A 25799-nucleotide genomic window follows, 5' to 3' on the forward strand; every position below is an offset into this window, starting at 1 on the left:
TCTGAAACTACGGTGAGTGATATGTAGAATATAGCAGATGAGTAAATACATTCCTATTTTTGGAAACCAGTAGGTCTCATGACGGAAGAAGAATATGTAAACGTGTAATGGAGGAGAATGAAGAAAAAACCTGTGATGTAGGATCTGAACTAACGGTATCAGTATAAACCCATGACTATGCAAATATGTGTGTAGCTATACATTTAAAGGCCCCTACTTTTGTTTTTCTAGATATTATTTGCCATTTAAAAGAACCACAATTCCTAGGCTATTTCTAGATCTGTGGCAGAAAAGTTAAAAGTAAGCTTGGACCACTTTGGACCAGAAAGCAAAGAAATATTCAAAGATTAATGGGAACATGTCAGAAGAATGAAGTAGCTGTTCAAAGGGTTCCGATGATCAAATCTGGAATAATTTGGGCATCAAAAAGTAATGACAGCAGCAGATTATAACACAACGAACAGGAAAAAAATACCTGAGTGTATAATGATCCTAAAATTAATGAGGAAAGAAACTCTTCTTACAGAAGAATGCCAACCAATAAAACAGAAGGATGATAGGCAGAAATTACTATTTGGCAATCCCCAATATAATAGTTGATTCAGGCAGGGTTACCAATGGATTCCAAACCAGTGGATGAAAACTGTTGGAGAACAGGGTATAAAATGAGAGCTCCAAGTATCACCCATGTGATACTTATTAAAAGGAAAACTATCCTTTCAGGGGAAATATCACCCACATGACACCTGTTACAAAGGGAAAGTGTCTTTACAATGGAAACATCTGGTGAAAACACCACCTTAGCCAAGTAATCAAACTTAGCAGTACTACGGTTGATCATGAAGAAATAATAAAACAAATTCAGATTATGATCCATCCTACAAAATAACAGGCTTGAATTCTTAAGATATATAAATGTTTGGGAAAAAAAAGTGAGGTGAGGGTTCTGGATTAAAGGATACAGAAGAGACATGATAACCTACACTTGATGGGTCTTGGGTTGAGAGGAAAAGCTATCAATAAATGAAATTTGAGGGGCATTGGGAAAAACTGAATATAGACTCTACATCAGATAATATTATTGAATCAAAATTAAATTTCTTAGGTATAAGATATTGCAGTTATGTAAGAAAATGTCCTTGTTCTTAGGAGACGCATAAAAAATTATGGAAGATGAAGTATCATATCTGCAACTTATTTCAGTCAGTTAGAACAAATACATAAATACATGAATACGTATATACACACATAGATGTGTGCATATAAAAAGAGAGAGAGAAATGCAAATGTAGTAAAATGTTAACAACTGGAAAATTTATGTAAAAGGTACACAGGTAATCATTGTATTATTCTTTCGAGTTTGGGGCAGATTTGAAAATTTTCAAATTAAAAAGTTGGGGGATATGTTAATAAAAACTTAGAAAGGTGAAGTAACTCACCAAATTTCATAAGACTATTTGGAGGACCAGAAACAATACCCACTTCCGACATTCTCCCCAGCTTTCTCTTTACTCTGCCATTTGAGGAAGGCTTTCTCCCAGAAGAATGCAAGCAAACCAGAGGGGATCAGCACTGGACTGAGATCGTGTGTTTCAGTCGTGTTATTTAAATAATAGCATGCATTTATTTTATCTCCGTGGTATAGCATAACGTTTGTCCATGGTGTTTATCAATTACTGTTGTTCCTCTGGGTCTCAATTATCTTTCATATAAGAATAATTGAGTTGTCCACTTGAGTAATCCATTTGAGTTATCCATAATTTAATTTGGGCCTGCTTCCCAAATGTGTTATTCTTATCAGTTTCATCCGGAAACGAGAAAGCTCAAACAGGCCGGTGAGTCACAGAGTCCTGACACACTGCTCTGCAGAAAGTAAAATCCAGGGTCTTTGGATAACAGATTCCTGGTCTTACCCTCTAGCCCTTAGGGCCCAGCAATATATAATGTTTCCAGATTCCTTTTTCAATAACCTATTACCAAGCTCTGTATTTAGTAACAACAACAACAACGCCAGCTCTTTTCCAGAAAACTCTTTTACAATTATAGGAGCAGTGTGGCTGGAATTTGTTTTAAACATCAAGGAAACGGAGAATCTCCCATTGCAATTAGCGCAAAGGTGACCCAAGGAAACAAAATCACCAGATGCTTGATTTCACTTTGTATTGTATATTGGTATAAAAAGCCACACGGTCAAAATTGTTAATCCTCTTTCATGAAAATTTAAACTTTATTTTTAAAGCTTTTTTTCCCCTTATTTTCCTTTGTCCTTATAACAAATTGGTAACATTGTGGCCATATTACTGTCATTACCTCTCGAAGACAGGAATGAGCTGTCTCTTGCAAGAGGCCATTCAACTGCCTCCTACTGGACTCTGGTGGTCTCCTTGTGATTCTAGCCATATAATTCTTTTTTGTAATTAAGTTTTTAATATCAAGTCCAGTATAGTTAACATGCAGTGTTATATTAGTTTCAGGTGTACAATAGAGTAATCCAACAATTCTATACATCATTACTCAGTGCTCATCATGACACATGTACCTTAATCCATTTCGTGTATTTTGACCCATCCCCCACCCACCTCCCCTCTGACATGCTTTACGTTAAATGAGTTCCTCAGTTAGCACTTTTTTTCCAACAAGAACATTTTTTACTTGAAGCATATTTCAGAATATATGGTTTGAGAAGATAGAGAGGGAGGACTTAAGATGGCAGAGGAGTAGGGGGACCCTATGTTTGCCTCACCCCTCAAACACAGCCAGATAAATACCAAATCGTTTTGAACACGCAAAAAATCAATGTGAGTAGTGAGAGAACAAACTGGGAGGGAAAGAAATAGCCACACTGTGGAAGGCAGAAGGTGTGGAGAGTTGATTTGGGGGAGGGAACCATTATCAAGAAGAGAGGAGTGAGAGAGAAAGAGAGTGAGAAAGAGAGAAAGCAGCATGCAGGGGACAGCACAAGAAAAACCCTTCCTCAAAACCACTGACTGGGAAACAGAGAGGGGCTGACTACCACAACTATTTATAAGCAGCAGAGCTGAAAGTCTGAAGTTTTAATGTTTATTTATTTTTGAGACAGAGAGACAGAGCATGAACGGGGGAGGGTCAGAGAGAGAGGGAGACACAGAATCCAAAGCAGGCTCTAGGCTCCGAGCTGTCGGCACAGAGCCCGACGTGGGGCTCAAACTCACAGACTGGGAGATCATGACCTGAGCCGAAGTCAGAAGCTCAACCAACTGAGCCACCCAGATACCCCTGAAAGTCTAAAGTTTTAGAAGTCCACCCCATCTCCAGGGTCATGCCTGGCAGCAGTCCTGTGGGAAAGGAGGGCAGAGGCTTGATAGTGAAGAACATGGTCTGAGGATCCCCTGGGTCGCAAGGGGACAAAGAGTTCCCCTTCTTGGAGTACACTGGGGAGACGTGGCATAGCCTCTCCAGGGACAAAAGAGCCGGTGGCCACCAACATGCTGCCCGGCTCAGTAGCATAGGATCAGAGACGCCTGCTGCACGCAACAAACCTTGGTCCCAGCTTTGTCTGTGCTTTACCATAAACTCTAAACTGCTGAATAGTCACATGAGTGCTTCTACGGGACAAACCAGCACCAGCCACAGCAGAGCAAGACCCTCCCCAAAGGATGAGTGCAGGTCTGCAACGTACCAGGTCCCTAAACTTTGGACTTTTGAAACACAACAATGTGCCTGCCTGGAAGGCAGATAGCTGGGACACAAGCAGGGTGAAAGCAGGGATTTAACAAAAGCCAGGGGCACGCTCTTCTGTAAGGGATTCCTAAACAGTGGTGGGTGAGCACTCCCCTCTCCAGCGATGAGAGAGCAGGGTGGCACCACCAGCACCAACCAACTTCAGTGAGCAACACAGCACCCCCAGGGGAATATGGAGCCACTTACACCAAACCCCACCCCCCTGTGTCCTGTAGATGTGTCTTTCCTAAACAAGTTCCCCTGAGAACAGTGCAGCAGGCCCCTCCCCCAGAAGACCAGCACAAACCCCTCTCATGCACCAAGTCTAGTGATCACAGATTGCTGCAGAGCTTCAGCTTTATGGGAAATAGGATCCAGCCTCTTTTAACAATCAGACCAAAACACACCTACTTAAAGCTTGAAAAACAGTGGAAAAGGTCTAAATTCTTCCCTCTGCAGGCAAGGGGAAACCCTGCAGAGGACTGACCCGAGGGAAGGAGCAGCCAAAACACAACAGCAGAGTGCACACTCTCATAGACTTCCTGAAGCACCAGGTCCAAGATAGTATAAAACCTCTTCTTAATACAGCCATCACTCTAAGGAGCAGCAATGTAACAGACTTTCCTAACACACACACACACACACACACACACACACACACACACACACACAGAGAGTGACCTAGACAAAATGACAAGATGGAGAAATTCACTCAAAAAGAAAGAACAGGAAGAAGTCATGGCCAGGTATTTAATCAAAACAGACAGAAGTAAGATATGTGAACAAGAATTTAAAACAATCATAAGGATAGTATCTGGGCTTGAGAAAAGCATAGAAAACACTAGAGAATCCCTTACTGCAGAGATCAAAGACCTAAAAACTAGTCAAGCCAAAACAAAAAATGCTATAGCCGAGATGCAAAACTGACTGGATGCAATGATAACAAGGATGCGCAAAGTAGAGGAATGAATCAGTGATATAAAAGACAAATTTCCAAAAATTATGGAAAATAATGAGGCTGAAAAGAAAAGGGAAATTAAAGTATTGGATCATGAATTTAGACTTAAGGAACCCAGCAACTTCTTAAAACATGATAAGATTTCTTATCATAGGAGTCTGAGAAGAGGAAGAGAGAGAAAGAGAGGCAGAAGGATTATTTTAGTATATTATACCTGAAAACTTCCTTACTCTGGGGAACAGAACAGATATCGAAATCCAAGAGGCACAGAGATCTCCCATCAAACTCAGCAAAAGCTAGCCAACACCAAGAAATATAGTCAAATTCACAAAATACATAGACAAGGAAAGAATCCTCAAACCAGCAAGGGAAAAAAGTCCTTAACCTACAAGTGAAGATAAATCAGGTTCACAGCAGATATGTCCACAGAAAGTTGGCAGCCCAGAAGGGAATGGCATAATATATTCAACAGCAGCTACTATCACCCTCAATGAGGAAAACCTGAGAGCTTTTCCTCTATGGTCAAGAACAAGACAGGGATGGCCACTCTCACCATTGTTATTTAACATAGTACTGGAAGTCTTGTCCTCAGCAAGCAGACAACAACAACATCAACAAAAATAAAAGGCATCCAAATCAGCAAGGAAGAAGTCAAACTTGCATTATTTGCAGATAACATGATACTCTATGTAGAAAGCATGAAAAACTCCACCAAAAAAAAATTGCTAGAACTAATACATGAATCCAGCAAAGTCACAGGATTTAAAATCAATGTACAGAAATCTGTTGCATCTTTATACACCAATAATGAAACCGCACAAAAAGAAATCAAGGAATCAACCCCACTTACAACTGCACCAAAACAATAAGATAATTGGGAACAAACCTAACCAAAGAGGCAAAAGATCTGTACTCTGAAAACTATAAGTCACTGGTGAAAAACTGAAGAAGACACAAAGAAATGGAAAAACAATCCAAACTCATGCACTGGAAGAACAAATATTGTTAAAATGTGTATGCTACCCAAAGCAGTCTGTACATTTAATGCAATTCCTATCAAAATACCACCAGCATTTTTAAAAGAGCTAGAACAAATAATCCTAAAATTTGAATGGAACCACAAAGGTCACTAATTTGTTCCTCTGCTTTTTCCACCCTGCTATTTATTGCGTCTTCATTATTCCAAATGAACATCTTCATGTTCCAAATCTCATTTATTGCATTCTTCGTCTTTGAATGATTCTTTTTTAATTATTTTATATTTTATCTCTGTGGTAAGGGTCTCCCCGATGTCTTCTATTCTTTTCTCAAGCCCAGTGAGTATCCTTATGATTGTTGCTTTAAATTCTCTACCAGGCATGTGACTTATATTTGTTTCACTTAGACCTCTGGCCTTGGACTTTTCTGTTCTTTAATTTGGGATAAATTCCTCCGTCTTGGCATTTTGTCTAAGTCTCTGCATTCTTCTGTGTGTCAGAAAAGCCAGTTATGTCTCATGCTCCTGAAAGTAGTACCCTTATGAAGAAGAGGGCATATAGTGCCCAGGGCCTGATGCTTCAGCAAAGGTCCCTCGTGTGGGTTGTGTGTGCTCTGTCTTGTGTTGCGGCTGTTCTATCCTTCAGGCCAGTCGTCTGCAGTCTCCTTGCCTGCTGTGGCAGCATTTGGTCCATGGCCTGAATGTGGCAAGCTTTAACTAGGTGTGCTCTAGTCTGCTTGTGAAATGAGACCTGACAGCAGCTCCACCAGAGCTGAGGCCCTGCAGAACTCTCTGATCCTGAGACGTGGTGGGAACAGGGGTTTGTGCTGGTCTTCTGGGGGGAGGGAGCCTACTGCCCTGGGACTGCGGCAAGCTTGATGGAGAAGGGCAGTCCTTTCAGGGCAGGTAGGGAGTGGCGCTTAGTGTAAGGAAGGCAAGCAGCCAGGATGGCTCAGCAATGCCTCTGTGGTGCAGTGGCTCTGTGTTTATGCTGGTGTGCAGGGGAGGGAGCTGGTGCTGGCCAGCTCCCCTGGTCCCAGAGAGGTATATCTCCATGAATGCTTCCTCCCAGGGACACTCACAAGATGAGCAAATAATCTCCCCCACTGTGTGCTCCAGGCATTCTTCAGATTGCTGTTTCAATGCTCTCTGTTTCTAGGATGTTTGCCTGCATTCTCTCCAGGAACAGGGCAGCGTGCTCTGGGCTCTATCCCAGCCAAGCCTGCTGTCCTTTAAAACGCCAGGCTTTAAGACCTACTGGTTGCAAGAACTCACAAAATTCAGCCCCTCTCATATTCCAAACCAATGGCGTTGGGGCAACGTTTTCTTTGTGCATTCCCCTAGGTGCTTCTCTCTTTCTCTTCCTTCTTTACAACCACATCTAGCTATAGAATTCTAATTGTGCTAGCTTACAGGAATGTAGTTTGTTCTATATTTAATTATGCATAACTTTAAGTTTACTAGGACTTGATAGGTTAGTACATTTAATCTGTCCATCATTTTTTTTCCCAATAGTTTCTGCCTCTTCTTAACACTCTTCTTAACAGTATTTCTGCCTCTTCTTAATACTAGACTCTCATTATACACAATTTTGAAAATACAGAAAAGCAAAAAGAAGATAAGACACTGTGTACAATCTCCCCATCAAAATAGTTTACTTATGGCTATCAATTTATGGTGAATATTTTAATGACCTCTTAAGTATACTTGATATTTTTGTATATAAAAATGAAAATACTCATATACACACCACACAAATCAAGAAACTGAACATCTCCAACATCACAGAAACCTCCCTCATGCCTTGCTTGTCAATAAACCTCAGCTTCTAGCAAGATGGAAAGTGTGCATTTCGTTTGACCTGGTTTTGAACTTTTTATAAATGGAATCATAACATGTGTATTCCCTCTTTTGTGTCTGGCATCCTGCTCCAAACATTTCATTCACAAGATTTATCTGTGTTGTTGCAGGTGGTTGTAATGCATTCTTTTTTTTGCTCTATAGTATTCCATCGTGTGAATTTACTGCAATTTACTTATAGATAATTTGGCTTTTCTCCAGTTTTCAGTATTACAAATAATGTTTCTATCAAGTTCTCTTTTTTTAAGTTTATTTATTTTAGGAGAAAGAGAGTGAATGAGCAGTGGAGGGGCAGAGAGAGAGAATCCCAAGCAGGCTCTGTGCTGTCAGCACAAAGCCCAATGGAGGCCTTGATCTCCGGAATCGTGAGATCATGACCTGAGCTGAAATCAAAAGTTGAACACTTAGCCAACTGAGCCACCCAGGTGCCCCTCAACCAAGTTCTTATACATAACTTTTGAAATGTATATATATTCCTTTCTGTGGATTATATGCTTAGATGTGCGATTTCTCAGTCATCAGATCTACGGGTATTTAGTTTTAGTGGATACTGCTAAATAGTGTTCTAAAATAACTGAGCCAATCTTCACCCTGGCAATTTATAAGAGGTCTATTGGCTCCATTATAGTTGACTATTTTGAGTGTTTTTTGTTGTAATGGAGGTGTGAGGAACCCCATTGTGATCTTATGTTGCATTTCTGTGACAGCAAAGAATGCTGAATATACATTTTCATGAGTTTATTGACCATTTGGAAATTATAATTTGTCAAATGCCTGTTCAAACATGTTATATATATTTTTAGTTAGGGATTTTGCCTTTTATTTATTGATATGTAAGAGTTCTTGATGCAAATCCTTTATGGTATATACATAATTGTAAATATCCAGCCTGTCGCTTCTCTTTTTACTCATAAAAGTGTCTTTAGTAAGCTGAAGTTCTCAATTTTAATGAAATCGAATTTATCAGTCATTTTCTTCACTGTTTTCTTTTTGTATACTCTGAAAATCTTTGTCCAAAGGGTATAAAGATTCTTTTCTATTCTATCTCCTAGAATCCTTGTTACTTTTACCTTTTATATGATCTATGATCCATCTGGAATTCATTATTGTACACATGGCAAAGTAGTGAAATGGGGTTAAAATATTTTTCATCGTGGTTATCCAAATAACTGCACTATTTACTAGAAAACTTTCATTTTCACACTTCAGTGCAGTACGTATTTGTGACAGCTCAGGTGACCATTTACATGTGGGTCTGTTTCTGGACTCCTCACTCTGTTTCATTTGTTTCTTTGCCATTGAAACAATCCCACACTTTTATTTCTCTTATTTACAATAAAGCTTGACATCTAGTTTAAATCTTTCTACAATATCTTTCTTTAATACTTGATGAACTATTCGTGTCGAATCAGCTTATAAACTTCCACAAAAGAGCCTGCTGATACTTGACCGGGGTGGCATTGAACCTATAAATCAGGTTGAAAAGAAATGATATCATACCAATATCAAGTCTTTGAATTCATAATCATGATACTGTAGTCATTTATTTCAGATTTCTTTCATTTCTCCCAGTAATCTGTTGTTTTCTCAGAGAGTTATGGCCTTTGTTACATTTATTTCTACTTATCAAAATGTTTGATGTTATTGCAAAATGTATCCGTTAAAAATTTTCATTTTTGAGATGGTTGTTGCTAGAATATAGAAATACACTTTATTCTTTACATCACCAAAATGAGTTATTAATTTTAGTAGCCCATCTGAATATTTTGTATTTCATGTGTACACAAAAATGACACAGGTAAATATTACCATTTTAATTATTTTTTCTAATCCTCATCACTTTTTATTCTTAACTTGCCTTATGGTAAAACATACTGCCTCCAAAATAATGTTGAATGTCAATTTTACAAATGAGTATTCATGTCTCATTCCACATTTTTGGAGGAAAGTGTTTACTATTTGTTAAGTAGAGTGTTTATTACTGATTTTTAGTGGATATACTCTACCAAATTAAGGAAGTTCCCTTCCATCCATAACTTGCTATGAGATTTTTTTTAAATCAGTAAGTTAAGTTTTATGAGACGTTTTCTGCTTTTACTGAAATGATATGACTTTTCTACCTGTATTATAATAATGTTGATTTTTGTGTGTTAAACCAAACTTGAATTCCTGGAATAGGCCTAACCTGGTCATGATCTTTTTCATGCATTGGTAGAATCATTTGCTAACATTGTATTTAATATCTTCATGTTTATATTCTTGAGGGAAATTGACTAAAAATGTTTCTGCATTTTGCTGTGAAGATTATGCTGGCTTTATAAAATAAGTTGAAAAGTACTTTCTGTCTCTATTCTCTGGCAAGGTTTGTGTCACAATTAGTTTAATTAAAAAAAATATTTTAAGTAATTCTTTGCTGAAGCTATCTGAGCCTGGGGTTTTCTTTTGAGAAAGGATTCTTTTTTAAAAAATGTTGATTGATTGATTGATTGATTGACTGATAGAGAGCATGAGTGGGGGAGGGGCATTTGGATCATTTTATACTTTTCCAGAGAAGGAGCAATTTGTTTTTAGGAGGCAGCACAATACAGATGACCTTCACCAAGTCTAGGATGGTCCAGTGCTTCTAGGGCATAGCTCTTCAGGGGCACAAAATTAAAACCAGGGGTATTTATCAGGTGCTTTTTTCTGTGATGGGCCCTAAAGTCTTACTTTTATTTCTCGGGTATCTTGAAATGGCCAAAATCTCTGATCAGCTTTGATTAGTCTCAGGAGTTGCTTTCTCCTTGGCCTCTTGGTAACCTCTCCCCTATACGTTTGACTTCTAAGTCAGCAAGTGCCTCCATTGAGATGGCTGGCAAAATGTTCGCCTCACTACTGGGCAGCTGCCTTCTCTCAGGCGTCCCGGCCCTCTAGTGCTGGTTGTCACAGTGGTCTTCAATTGCAGCCTTTCTCTTCCCAGTCCGGTGAGACCCCCACAAAATCTAGGCTACTGCCTGTCTCCTCTTCATCCCCAGGCCCTGCATCTTGAATTGGCAAATGACCAGACAAGGAAAAGTCGCACCGAAGGTTTGAGTCAGCTCAGCCAGCCTCCTATCTTTCCCAGATGTTAGCTTCTCGAGTCCTGGCTGCCTTGGTTGTCTCTCAGACTTTCAAAGAGTTCCTTTTTGCGTTTTATTCGTATCTTTGAGATTTTTTTTAATATGGATCATTCATATGATACTAGCTAGACTGGCATAAACCCGTATGTTGTTATTTTTTCATCATAAAAAAAGCAAGTTACAATGTAAACAAGCTACAGAGAGATCCAACCAAAGTCTTATTAGTAATAATTGATGGAAAGCCAAATCTTGTCCACAGGTTTCTATTATCCCAGAAATGAATGCCTTGTTTTAAATTCTCCTGCATACCTCCAACTAGAAAACTATGCTGATACTTACTGCAGGAAATTTTGTTCCCTTGCTACATCACAGAATAGCCATAAAAACAAGGGGCACCTGGGTGGCTCAGTCGGTTGAGTGTCCGACTTCGGCCCAGGTCATGATCTTGCGGTTCGTGGGTTCAAGCCCCGCATCCGGCTCTGTGCTGACCGGTCAGAGCCCAGAGCCTGCTTCAGATTCTGTGTCTCCCTCTCTCTCAGACCCTCCCCTGTTCATGCTCTGTCTCTCTCTGTCTCAAAAATAAATAAACATTAAAAAAAAAATTAAAAAAAAAAACAAATCAAATATCTTAACGAAAGTTATGGCTACTTACAGAGTAAAACCCTTGGCAAACCATTAAACATCAAGCCTTCAAAGTCTTGAGAGGGAAAAAACAACAACATTATTACACCAGATTTTTAAATAAAAGTAAATAAATGAAATAGTGACTGTTGATTCATCAACACGGTAAAAAGCTCTCATAAAATGAAGCATAGTGAAGATTTCACATTACATAAAGCATAAAATCAGACTTCATAATTATATCTTATTTGAGAAATATTTTAAACATTGAGGTTTTCTTACAAAATTTGGTGGTTTGGTTGCTTAAAAAAACACACACACAACAAGGAACTCAGTAGTTACACCAGCTAAAAGGTTTACTTTTCCCTCACTTTCATGAACATACTTGTAGTGTAAGTCTAACTCTGTTGGGTCCTCAGAATTCATTGAGCAATAGGGTCTTTATCACACTGGCCCAGCACAAGTTCTCTCCAATCCCAGAGTCTTTCAGTGCCCCATTTCTGACCTCACTTCTTTCTCTCTTGCACAACTTACTATTTAAGTAACCCATCATCTGTCATTTCAGCCTTCCTGAAAGCGATCATGTATAAGAAACCATTGGTTAACCAGCAGTTAATCAAAGCGTGTGTGAATCCTGACTCTGCCCCTTTCTAGATGTATGAATGTGGGTAAATGACATCACACTTACAAGCCTCAGTGTCCTCATCTGTAAAACAGAAATAACAGCTGCAGCAGGGAATGGAACTAATGTACACGAGGCAAAGTATTCAATGTAATTAACACCACAAGTGCTCACTGTTCCAGTTTTGTTTTTAATAAAAATATTTAGACACAAATTAATAAGTATGGCTTCTACCAAATGAAGAGGTGGACTGTTCATTAATAATTACAGTATTGTGTACTATAACTCCACAATGTGGCCCAACAGTGATAGAGATCATTTTGCTACACTCCTCAAAAGCCTTTTAAAGTGGCAACTACATTGAAAGAGGAGGTTTGATAACATTTGGTAACATTAACAATCTGATAAATTAATAATATCTTTGCTTTTCTATCACCTCCATACCTCAGTAGATAATGGCGGAAGGCTTCAGTGAGGATACTCCCCAAGTGTCAGACCCCCTGGAGACACTAGTTAAGATGCAAATCTTTGGGTCCCTCCTGAAAAAGTGTTAAATGAGAAGCTTTGAGGGAGAGGGAGTCTTCATGTCCACAAGCTCTCTAGGAAACTTTTTTACATATTTTGGTTTGAGAACAACTGCTTTATTGTTAAGTAAGGAATAACACTTGTAGTCCTTACTTCCTTATGCTCTTACATCACCCCAACCAGAATTATCGTGATAAAGTATGCGTATCCAGGCATCAGTAATTGGAAAGAAGCTGGGTGGGAAAAGCACAAGTATAAAGTCATAATCTCAACCCTAAAGTTAGAAGGACTAGCTTGGCTGTAATACAGCGATAAATCCAGCCAAGCTGAAAACACTGTTAACTTGATTATGAAAATATTATGTCAAGAAGACTAACATACCCATGTAGTTCTAGCGACACAAATAGTCTTAACTTCCACTGATTTCACCCTCTGGATTAAGTGCAGCATAAATAAATTTTAAATATAGAGCACTGTTAGTACATGTAAACCCCCAGCATCACCTCTCCTAACATTCTACTCTCTTCTATTATAGCAGTTGTCAATTTTTATTACATACGTTTTTATAGTTGGGTCTTTCTTTACTAACAGTCCATAAGGTCAGACCATCTGCTATACCATAGCAGGGTCCTGTGTATTTTAGTCTGGATCGAAAGCCAGCAAACTGGTAAGCTGGTCACAGATATCAATATCTGTTGAGTGAATAAAATACGGGTAATACACATTGAAATATTTTATTAGAGATTAGCCATAAAGTTGTAACTTTTCCTCTAAATACATGATTTATATATATATATATTTATTTTGTATATATATAAATATATATATAGTATATATACATATAAATATATAAATATATACATATACATATATACATATTATATATACATATATGTATATATACATACATGTATATATATATATAATATGTATATATATCTTTTTTAAGCATAGACGAGAGACCAGACCCAGGCCTGGTCCTGTTTTTTTTTTTTTAATGTTTATTTATTTATTTTTGAGAGAGAGAGCACAAGTGACAAAGGGTCAGAGAGAGACAGACAGACAGACAGACAGAATCTGAAGCAGGCTCCAGGCTCTGAGCTATAAGCACAGAGTCCAACGTGGGGCTTGAGCTCACGAACCTTGAGATCATGACCTGAGCCGAAGTTGGATGCTTGACTGACTGAGCCACCCAGGTGCCCCTAAATACATGATTTTAAAAATATTCAGAGTATTACAAACAAGGAGATGATCCAGTGGCATGTTGGTGAAAGCCAGAACTTTGGAGTCACGAGGTCATGAATTTTAATTCCATGTCTATTGCTTTGGATAGGGGACCCACAGACAAATTGTTTAACTACTCTTTCTCTCAGTTTCTTTGTCCATGAAGCTTTTCTAAACAAACAGAATACAAAGGACAATTAGATGAGTAGGAATATCTCCCAGATTCAGAAGGTAACAAAAACACAAGCAGTGGAAAGAAGCAGAGAATCTCTGATTATAAGAGTGCTAGCGAAACTTAATTCCCATCCATTCTGTTCTTTACTCTCAAAATGACTTTTCATGGCAAATTGCAATCCAACTAGCTCGTAATTTTACAAGCCTCACAGATAAGCGATAAGTACTCACAGAGTGTTCAAATTCTTAAGTTTCTTGAAGACACTCCCAGGAATTTCTCGTATTCTGTTAAACCGCAAGTCTCTGGGAACATAAAAAGGAGGAAAAAGATTATAATATGCACATTCCAGTGGTGTTATTATTTCTAGAAGCTTGAAAATGAATTCTCCCTTTATAACCAAACACGGCACTAAAAGACCAAACCTAAGGCAGAATTAGGTACATTAGGCACTGATCAGTAGGGAAGTCTGTTGTTTCTGGCGACTTATGCATATCAGTGTGTATGCTAGTCCAAAGGTGCCGGACAAGTGCAGCCAGTTACAGGGCTCTTCCCAGTGTTGAAGGCAGTTACCGCACTTCCTTTAGGTCATATTCCTATGACACCAAAACAAATTCTGTACATGGCAACATGCCAATTGAGCATAAGTACTTTGGAAAACAACGACAGATCAGATGTCACTTATCAACTCAACGTAACACCATTACGCGGGTTTAGGCAAAGTTATGAAACAGTTAACTTTTCTTCATAGTCCAGGAGTACGACAGCCTTCTACGGAAGTATTAAACAAGTCAACAAAACAATTAGTTTAAGAGAGACAACCAACATTCTCTTTCATCAGTTAATATATCGCTTTATGCAGCATGTAAATTATTGAGTGCCAAGTACGTGTCGCATACTGTGTTAAGTAACAAGGACACAAAATACGTGGTTCCTACCTGGTTCCGGCTACCGAGCAGGCACAGATGGGCCGAGGATGACAACCCGATAATTACATTACTTAGTATCTGAAGTATTGGTGGTCTGACAGAGCAACAAACAAAATGCTATGCACAGGAAGCCACCTTAAGGTACTGGTCTGCCTAGACCCACTCCCTGTGATTTTGGGGGCAGTGTCAGCCAGGTGCCCTTCAGGAGGGTGTTTAAGGCCAGCCAACTGAAATCACCATCTCCTCGGACACCGTTTCTCCTGTGGGAAGCAGAGGACTCAGAATAAAGCAAGTTGGGGGCATTCAGGAGTGTCGCCCGGTGCTGAAGAAAAGAGAGTTGTGCTCTTTGGGATCGGAGATTATGAACAAGGAGCACCTAGGGCTATTAGCGCCCAGACTGGCCAGAGACAAATCAGGCCAAAATGTGGGAGAAGAAAACAAAGCTATGCATCCAGCTATTCCTGAGACCAAAGTTGCCTCCTTATTTTTTTGGTATCTAGGCAAGAAGCTGCCATTTGGTTAAGTTTATTTGAGCCGGTTTATATCACTCATGTAGGGAGCGCAGTAGAAAGATGAAATAATTTATTTGGAAGTGTGAGACCCAAGGGAAATCATAGCCGAAAGCTGTTACAGAGTATTAGTTTGTCAGGAAAACAAACAATCAGGAAGAAAGAAAGAAAGAAAGAAAGAAAGAAAGAAAGAAAGAAAGAAAGAAAGAATCTACTTCACCTCAATTAATTTCTCAAAATAAAATTCTTCACCACCATAAAAAGTAGTTCTATTTTAGAATACTTGATATAAAAATCTTTATAAAATTACCTCTTAAATCCTATCATTTTATGTTTCTCTTGAGTTGACGTCGGAAGAATATGTACAATTTTTTTTAAGTTTATTTATTTTGAAAGAAAGAGAAAGAGAGAGGATGAGTTGGGTAGGGGCAGAGAGAGATGGGGAGAGAAATCCGAGGCGGGGCTCCATCCCATGAACCGTGAGATCATGACCTGAGCCAAAATCAAGAGTTGGACACTTAACTGACTGACCCAGGCACCCCTATGTACAATTTTATAGGAGCTGTTTTAGTTAAATCCTGACACCAAGAAAGAAAAAATATGTGTGACATTTTTAAAAACACTTTCAATTAAAATAACTCATTGTGAATACACCTCTTTGTAGGATGGAACACAATGCTTAAATATCATACGTTGTTATTTGATGTTTCTGCTCTATATTTTTAAAAGAAGCTTTATAAATGATGTGAAATACTCACTATAAACACATAAGAGATAAAGTTATATAAATGCAATTACCCTAGACCCATTGGTTTCCCTTCAAAACAGGAACTTTAAATTACAGAAAGGACTGTCCTCTCACACCAAACCATAAATCCTAATAGTACTCCCAAATTGAGCTTCTAACAATACAAGAAAGGAGTAAATATAAAAGGGTAAATCATTTTCCTTTTTGGGGGCTTTGAAAATTTTTACAAATTCAGAACAGTACGAGTAAGAAAAGAATACTCTTTATTGTCCGTATTTAGAATCAACAGCTGTTTTCACTTGATATCGTTGGCTCTACTCATAATTCCACACATTTTTATTTTGATTACCCAAATCATATGTAAAAATATATTATGGGCAAAGTAAAAGTCTCTTTGAAGCACTATCTTAATTTTAGCTATGTCTCCTTCTTCCCACATGTAACCTCTCTTCTGAGCGTGATGCTCCTTTTCAGACACACACACATATATAGGTATGTGAATAAATATAAGGCAAAATGTATACATATAAAAATATGAAAATAAGCATAGGTAAATATAAAATATTTAGTGCTTTTAAATTTACAAAAATGTATCAAATTTTTTATAGTTTTTATTATTATTATTTTTTTAATGTTTATTTTATTGTTGAGACAGAGACAGAGCGTGAGCAGGGGAGGGGCAGAGAGAGAGGGAGACACACAATCTGAAGCAGGTTCCAGGCTCCGAGCGGTCAGCACACAGCCTGATGCGGGGCTCGAACTCACGAACCGCGAGATCATGACCTGAGCCGAAGTCGGACGCCCAGCCGACTGAGCCCCCCAGGCGCCTCAAATTTTTATAGTTTTTAAAACTCTCTTTTTCTCCCTCAACTGCATCTTTTCTAGATATTTACACATAAAGACCTAGATATTTATCCCTAACTGTCCTATAATACATCATCATGTCATTTCACAGTTCATTTATGTGTTCTCTTACTAACAGCCATTTTGACTGTTTTCAAATTCTCACAATATTTACAAACAATATTTCTTTTTTTAGGGTTTTTTTTTGTTTTTTTGTGGTTTTTTTTGGGCGGGGGGGAAGAGGGGGAGAGGCAAAGAGAAAAGGAGAGAGAGAATCCCAAGCAGGCTCAGGGCTGTCGGTGCAGAGCCCCACATGGGGCCCAATCTCATCAGCCGTGAGATCATGACTTGAACCGAAATCAAGAGTCAGATGTTTAAAGGACTAAGCCACCTAGGCGCCCCCTACAAACAATATTTCAATAAACATTCATACATGTCTCCCTGTGCACGTGAAGAAATGTTTCTCTGGAACATATTTAGAATAGGATTGCTAGATCATAGGGTATACACAATGATACCAATTCCCAATTTACTTTCACTTAGATGCCATAGCAGTAATATAAGTAATTAAAAATAACGATAAAAGATGTTTGAACTAATCACCAAAATGCAAACCTAACTTTTCACTGGCTTGATTTGAAAGTCAAGGTGTTAAATGTGTTGGCGATCAAAATCCCTCCAGTCTTCACTAGCAAACAAAACTAAGGTCTCCTGCCACAAGAATTGTGTGGCAAGGTGTCCACCGTCCCAAGGGTTACTCGGGGAAGCGTGAGATACACGACCCACAGTTCTCACCACTCAGGCAGCCACAGGAAACCTCTTCCAGAGGAGCAAAGCACACTTAGAGCCCCAAGGATTTTCTCCACATTCACTTGAATTCCCATAAGACATATTCAAATGCACCAAAGTTAACGTGTTCACACCTGGTGTTCTTTGCTAGTATATTCTACTACATAAACTTGTATAGTTAGGTATGTTATAAACTAAAAGTCTAAGCAAAGACTTCCCTTGATAATTTTAATTGCTGCATTTTAAGATTGCTTACGGGGCATTGCACAATGAATTGCTTAAAGTAATATTTACCACATTTTTTAAGGAAATTATACTAGAAGATCATTTGAATTCAAATGATCATCAAATTTGGATTATTCTGCTCTCTGGGTAAATAAATTTATCCAAAAACATAATTCATCTTCCCATACTGCCTCTATTTTGCTCAAGATGGGCCACTAGAATTTCACCCACACAAAATTTGTCATTTATATAAAACTCCCCTTAGCATAACATGTGGCATATTTTCACCATTCGCATAGAGTAAGAGTTGAATTATTATATATCCTGCACAATTTATCCCTTTATGATATATGTAATATTGATTATATAATATTCAAAAATAATCATTACTTAGCCCAATTTTCCTCCCATTTATTGTTCACTGCAATTCAATTTAGAAGCAGTTCTAGGAAATGCACCAGTATGAAAGCTGAGCACATGTGCTTCCTGGCAGTGGTTAAACATGAGTCTGTCTGTCTGTCTCCCTGGCCCACCCCCAGCTCAAGCTGCTGAGGCTGGGAAGAAAGGTTTCATGATTTATATGGTGAGAGATTTGGAATCCATGTTTCTAACCAACAGGAGACGGGTTTTAGTTCAAATTCAGTCCAGAAGATTCTTCTTCAAAAAGAGTTTTAAATGATTCCGCATCGTAGACAGCGGGCAGAGAACAAGCGTGGACAGACAGCAACGTGAACTAGCCTCAAACAGATTAGCACGGCTCAAGATCCTGCTATTTAGTTCCTCCCGGGAATGAGGGGCACCGCGCCCCTGTCAGCACCCATTACACACCCTCGGGGCAGGTTAGATGGACTTCTACTGTGTCAGTGTGTGGAAAAGTCCAGAGAAAGACCTCACGGAGGGAGAGTGAAGCCAGACCTGGTGCAGATCCCAAGGTTCCCAGTATATTTTATAAATGCCAAACACAGGGCATATTTTCTGTAAACATTAAACGAGTAGGCCTTTAAACACAAAAAAATAAAATTGGCATTGCCCACAGATGGTAGTCTAGTTGAAATCCTAAGATGAATGTGATGCTCTTGGAAAACACCAGTAGACTGAATGCATAGGTCATCAGGAGATAAAATCAAAGTCTAAATTTGAGTTGCTTCTTGAAGGTGAGACCCAGGCTACACAGCTCTTCTGGTCCCGTCGTGGTGAGGGCCTTCCTAACAGTTCCCCGGGCTGGAGATGGTCTTTGGCTTTATTACAGCGGATGCCTGAGCTAAGGGGGCCCATTCCTGCCACGAGAGCTAAGAATCTGGCCCTGAGAGAGCAAAACCTCAGAGAGCACCAACTTCACAGGCTGGGTTCTGCCTGAGTGTGCTACTTGTTTTCTCCTAAGTGAGAAATATGCATTCTGGCAGAAAGCCTATCCTCATGAAAAAAAGATCAAGCAGATCTGTACTCGAGTCAAAAGCATTCCTGTTGAAGGTGGGGATGCAATGAAGTCACTGTAAAGTCAAAAGCATAAAACTGCAGAAACAGTGTAAGCAGGTTCTCGTCTCCGCTGGCTTCCCGGAAGGGCAGGAGGAAGCCAAAGGGCTCCGGACGGCCTGGCCAGCGTCGTCTTTGCCCGGAGCGCACATCCCTACCTCCCACCTGTCTCTGGAGTCAGAGCATGCGCACACCCTGCTCTCTGCAGCTCTGCCCCGTGTCATCCAAGCTCCCGAAGCTGCCCCGGCCTCCGTCTTCCTTTCTCAGCTGCTGTCTCAGGTGCCGCCCCTCACCCACAGGGTCTAGACTGCCCTGACCTTGGAATGAGGGGAAGACTGCAAGAGATCTCTCTACCACCTCTCCTGCTGTCCTACAACTTCTGTATCCTTCTGTCTTACAGCCCTTTCAGGGTAGGAACTGGAAATACATTTTCCAGGCCTGAAAAACAGCAGCTGGAGAACACCACTCAGTGCATGGCTTGCCTGATAGATACCCAGTCCCGCTCTTTGGTTTTCTCTGATGTCAGGTTCATTTTCTGCCTACCAATTGTCAGGCAGCTAAAGCTTGAGGTTATCGTCTGTTGCTGTTTATTTGGCCTGAAGTTAACTTGATTCGAAGGGTAGTTTATGTGTCAGCTTGGCTAAGCCACGGTACCCAGATTTTGGTCAAACTCCAGTCTAGATGTTGCCGTGAAAGTGTATTTTTATATGTGATGAACACCAAAATCAGTAGCCTTTGAGTAAAGCAGATACCCTCCATAATGTGGGTGGGCCTTATCTGATCAGTTACGCCCCTTAAGGGGAAAAGATCAAAGTGCCCCGAGGAAGGGGAAATGCTGTCCCCCTCCCAAGCAGCCTCAGACTCGAGCTGCAAATGAACTCTTCCCAGGATCTCCAACCTGCCAGCCTGCTCTTCAAACTTCAGACTTGCTAGCCCCCACAAGAGCACCAGCCAATTCCTTAAAATGAATCTCTCGGTCTTCTCTCTCGCTCTGTCTCAGAAACATCTCATTGACCTCATTCTATTTGTCCAGTTTCTCCAGAAAACCCTGAGACTCCTGATATTCCCACCACCACCTCCCCCCACCCTGCCAGCCGAAGTAACGAATGATGATGTCCATTCATTCCTTCATTCAGTGTAGCTTTTCTAAAGACCTGGGCACGCTTGGCCAAATGCCATCCCTTGCAAGGGGGAGGGAGGTAGTGTCAGTGAGTGAAATGGGCCATGGGTAAGAAAGCTGGTTCGGAAGCCTGGCCAGGGAGGCTTAAGGAAGCCTTCCAAACCTGCATGAAATATGCATGAAATATGCACCGTCACTGAAGGGCCAGGTCTGCATATCAAAAGCTCTGAGGAGGGTGGCTCCGAGCGGCCTCCACTCCTGACGAGGTGTTGCTGCAGTGCTCAAGGGAAAATCAGCACTAACACTAGTGCACTGACACGGCTTAGCGAGGAGCACAACAAAGGAAGGGCAGGTGGTGTGCGAACGAACGTTGCCTAGGCTTGGTGCTGGGCAGATAGTTCCGATTTCCCCCTCCCTTTTGTTTCTCATATGTTGACTACTTATCTACATATGTCCAGTAATGGCTAAAGTGCCTATACATATGTCAGAATACTCTGAAGACTTCAAAGAAGATACTAGAACAATCTAATAATGCTTCCTCAATCTAGCTGCTTCACTTTGCTCTTCAGTGAAATTTCCAGCCCAGCTCTGCACTATTTTCCAGAAATGGATTGCAATCCCCTCTCAAACTATTAATTAAGCCAAGCTGGACTGAAGCTTTTTCCACTACACTTGTTCACAAAATCCCCGAGATGAGGAAATCAATTAAGCAATGGGTCTTAAAGCACTGAGAGCCATAAGGTGCTCACAGAATGTTAAAATTGGAAGCTAGACACACACACACATGCACACACACACACACACACACACACATAAAGAATTAGGCTGTACTTTTCTCTACTGTCCCAGTTTCTTACAACAAGCAAGTACTGCTATAAAATCTTAAAGAACATTTTAAAAAGAAGTTGTCTTACAGATTAATTAGTCTAACCTCTAACTTTATGTACAAGACAAGAGAGAAAAGTAAAGGGGAGAGGAGAGAAGTGGAACGTACTCACATATTCATCCTGGCTAAAGTTCAACACTACCTTTTGGAGACAGGTATTAATATGTTGATTTCATTCCAAACATTTCATTCACCTCAAAGCAAAGCAAGTAGCCATGGGGAATCACTCCGAGCATGTCTGCTTACAAAGTAGGTGCTGTCTCCAGGCTCCCACCTTACCTTACCTTAAACTTGTGCTGAGTAAACTGGGCCCAGGACAAAGGAAGGGCACATTCATCAACATTCATCATCTGCCAGCCACTGATGACCAGAGGCTGTATCAAAAAAAACAGGTTTCCTCATTTTCATCTTAGTATAATTTCCACCTCGTTATCCTAAACTGAATTCCCACTCTCCTCAGACAGGGCAGTTAGTATTCCACTTAAATCCTTTTTCTCTTTCAGGGATTTACATGGTTAGAATTAACAAATACCCCTCATGTGCACAAATGAGCCAACGGTTGATAACGTCAATAGAAGGTGTGAACCAGTCCAAGGGAAGTCAGCATTAACACCAGTGTCCAGATACGTTACCCACATACTTAAAAGCACCCAAATGTAAAAGAAAGCATTGTAATTTTGAAGCGTGGTGTTCCTATCTTGGAAACCTTAAAATGAACAGAAACCCTGACCAAATAGTTCCAGATTTTCTTCTTCCTTGATGTACCTGGTTCTTCCAGCAGATGTCACTAAAGGGCAGTCCTCTCTTCTATGTCAAAGAAATGATTTCGCGAGAGATGAGGTGGTTTAATGTATCCTAAATGTCACGGTATCAGAAGGACCGGATGACAGGCTGAAGGTGTTCACTGAATCCCACTCATTTACGTGGGAAAATAGCAGCCAGCGGCAAAGCTTCACTCTGAGGTGATAACGCACTGCATTGCATAAAGTAATGTCTTTGGGGGAATAAGAAGCTGTTAAGTGAATTTTCACACAAAACTCAAGTGTAACCTCTTAAATGTAAAGACATTACTAACTCTGTCATTGAGGTGAAAATACATTTCGAGATAATAACATTTAACTTTTCAAATTAATGACTTAACACAATTCACACCATTGAGGTCACTTTGATACTATGCAACCATCTCAACTTTTTCTGTCCTTTCTTTTCATGTTAAGCATGGCTCGTCCCAATAAACGCCCCTATGCCTCGGGGGATGGCCAATGCTGCTGGACCCTGCTAGACAGGTATATGCCACACAAGCCAATAAACACATGCTGAAAGAAAATTACAGAATCGCTGAAGTCAGACTTGGTTATAGTTTCATCCCAGATTACATTGATCTTGTTCGTCCTTCCTGTTTCTGGCCACAGGGTTGTTACTTTGCTCTGGGGGAGGCAGAAAGATCTCCCCTGACCTGGTTCTCCACCACGTATGTGGTGACCAAGGACTTGTCGGGGGTGAGAGCCACTTTCCGGGTGCCCTGTTACACAGGTTAAAGCTGATCCTGGTTGCATGCCACAGACCTAGCTCCACAGCTCGCTGCCTGTCCCCAGTCACACTGGAGTGAAACAAGCCAAACTTTCCAATCACACACTGTCACATTGTTTCATAACTCTACACGTGTGCACATGTTCTTTTATTTGGAATGCCCTTCCCTCTCTTCTTTGTCACATGCTCAAGTCCCTTCCAAGACAACATGTAAATATCACCTCCATGATAAAGTTGAAGGCATCACCCTTGCAGCAGCCTCAGAATCAGTCAGAAGGAGGCACAGCCAGTGGTAGCAGCTGTCATCTGTGCTCTCTACTTGGGTGTCCCTCACCATCAATGCCCAGACTAGCTTCCATACTGCAATGCTGAGATCGGCCTCCAAATCCATTTTTCATTTCCTCACGAACACATGCCTTCATAACCACTCTTTGGGGTGCTATGTGTTCCTCCGAGGCCTTTGCAGTGGGAGGCAATTTAGTGTTCTAGTTAAAAGTGCAGGCCTCAGAATTCGGAAGCACACTGAATTTGGTCATGACCACTCCCCAGCCGTGTGACCTTGGAAAAGCCCATACTTTCTCAGCGGTTCCTCATCATAAAATGTGGACAATGATACTCAGCCCATTGTAGTAAATATCATAATTCATACAAATTATTTACAATAGTGCCTAGAGAGGCGCCTGGGTGGCTCAGTCGGTTAAGCGTCCGACTTCGGCTCTGGTCATGATCTCATGGTTCGTGGGTTCAAGCCCCACGTCAGGCTCTGTGCTGACAGCTCAGAGCCTGGAGCCTGTTTCCAACCCTGTGTCTCCCTCTCTTCTGCCCCTCCCCTGCTCTCTCTCTCTCTCTCTCCCCCTCTCAAAAGTAAATAAACATTAAAAAAAAAAAAAGAACAGTGCCTAGAATGTGGTAAGTGCTAGTAGTTGTAACATTACCATCATCAGTATATATTCTGTTATTACAACATTTTAAATGCAACATGGTAATTTTTTAATTACAGTGTCTCTGCTGCCCACCCAACACAGCTAAATTGGGAGCTCCTTAAGAGCAGGAAATATGTCTAAGTCATCTTTGTATACACACGCAAAAAGTTTGCATCCTTAGCATAAATATTGAGACAGCGTATTTAGTAATAACAACAACAATAATCATAGTGGGGTGAATCAGCTATGGTTCATAGCAGGCAAATTAGGAAATACTAGAATATAAAACAAATGAAAAGTTAAGTTTCAGTTCAGTTGCACATAAGATGCCTATATCAGCATCAGTAAATGAAAAATCAACTTCCATAAATATTAGTGAAAACATACTCAAATTCAAAGTCCATTTTTCAAAAGAAAAGAGAAATACAGTTAACTGAATAGACAGTTAGCCCTCTATGAAACTGGACACTGACACTTGAAATTTTGTACCTGGATGTCACACACCAAATCGGCCTAAGTGTTGGGAAATGTGACCTATGTGGCCCAGACAAATGACTGGAAATCAAATCTCCACATCTACCCACTTCATTCCTAGAACTGAGAAGCTGACAGACTTTAGATTTTCTCAGTGAGAGAAAAATCGTGCAACCCAATGGAGACCACAGCAGCTTACACCAAGCCACACCACCCTGAAGGCACATCTCCACTAGGGCCAGTCCACCTGAGATTCAGACCAGCAGGCCCCGCCCACAGAAGACCAACACAAACCGCCTTCAGGCATCAAGTCTACTGATCCTGGAGTGCTGCAAAGCTTCAGCTTTAGGGTAAACAAGATCTGGCTTCCTTTGGGTTTTTGTTTATTTTGTTTGTTTTCATTTGGATAAAGAAAGAGTAATTTTTAAATTGCATTTATTTTATTATTTTTTTAATGTTTTATTTATTATTGAGAGACAGAGAGACACAGAGCATGAGCATGGGAGGGGCAGAGAGAGGTGGAGACACAGAATCCGAAGCAGGCTCCAGGCTCTGAGCTGTCAGCACAGAGCCTGATGCGAGGCTCGAACTCACAAACTGTGAGATCATGACCTGGGCTGAAGTCCGTCGCCCAACCGACTAAGCCACCGAGGCGCCCCATTTATTTTATTTTTTATAACTAAGTTTTTAGCTTTTTACTTTTTTATCAAGCTTCTCTTAGCAAGAAGACTAAAACATATCTAGAAACTAGCTTCCTTCTTATTTTATTTTTTTTTGACCTCCAAAAGGACAAGATGGGGACTTCAACCCAAAAGAAAGAACAGGAAGAAAAGACTGCCAGGGATTTAGTCAATACAGATATAATTAAGATGTCTGAACTAAAATTTAAAACAATTATAAGGATGCCAGCTGGGCTTGATAGAAGCATAAGACACTAGAGAATCTCTTACTGCAGGGATAAAAAAACTAAAATCTAGTCCAGCAAAAATTAAAAACACTCTAACTGAACTATAACATGTGAATGGATGCCATAACAAGAAGGATGGACAGAGGAGTGAATCAGTGATATAGAAGATAAAATTATGAAAAATAATGAAGATAAAAAGAAGAGAGGGAAAAAGGTAATAGATCATGAAAATAGACTTAGGGAACTCAGTAACTTATAAAAACATATTAAAATAATATCCCTTGGGTCCCAAAGATAAAAAGGGAGAAAGGGGGACAGAAGGTTTATGTGAGCAAATTACAGTTGAAAACTTCCCTAATCTGGGGAAGGACAAAGACATCAAAATCCAAGAAGCACAGAGAACTCCCATTGCATTCAACAAAAAATGGCCATCACCAAGGCATATGACAGTTGAATACACAAAATACACAGACAAGGAAAGAATCCTGAAAACAGCAAGGGAAAAAAAGCCCTTACCCTACAAGGGAAGACAAATCAGGTTCACAGCAGATGTGCCCACAGAAACTTGGCCAGGCCAGAAGGGAATGGCATGATATATTCAATGTGATGAATGGGAAAAATATGCAGCCAAGAATACTTTATCCAGCAAGACTGTCATTCAGAATAGGAGAGATAAAGAGTTTCCCAG

The 25799-nt window shown here is 40.1% G+C and overlaps 1 protein-coding gene across 1 annotated transcript in view; it reads right to left on the reverse strand.

Moving 5' to 3' along the window:
* Positions 1-25799, reverse strand: part of PXDNL (peroxidasin like) — a 414188-nt gene that overhangs the window by 242162 nt on the left and 146227 nt on the right. Inside the window, 1 exon segment of the mRNA XM_019428907.2 lies at positions 13989-14060. Coding sequence (XP_019284452.2) covers positions 13989-14060 — 72 coding nt within the window.

The sequence above is a fragment of the Panthera pardus genome, unplaced genomic scaffold (assembly GCF_024362965.1).
Source record: "Panthera pardus isolate Hobbes unplaced genomic scaffold, ASM2436296v1 HiC_scaffold_7, whole genome shotgun sequence".
NCBI lineage: Eukaryota > Metazoa > Chordata > Mammalia > Carnivora > Felidae > Panthera > Panthera pardus.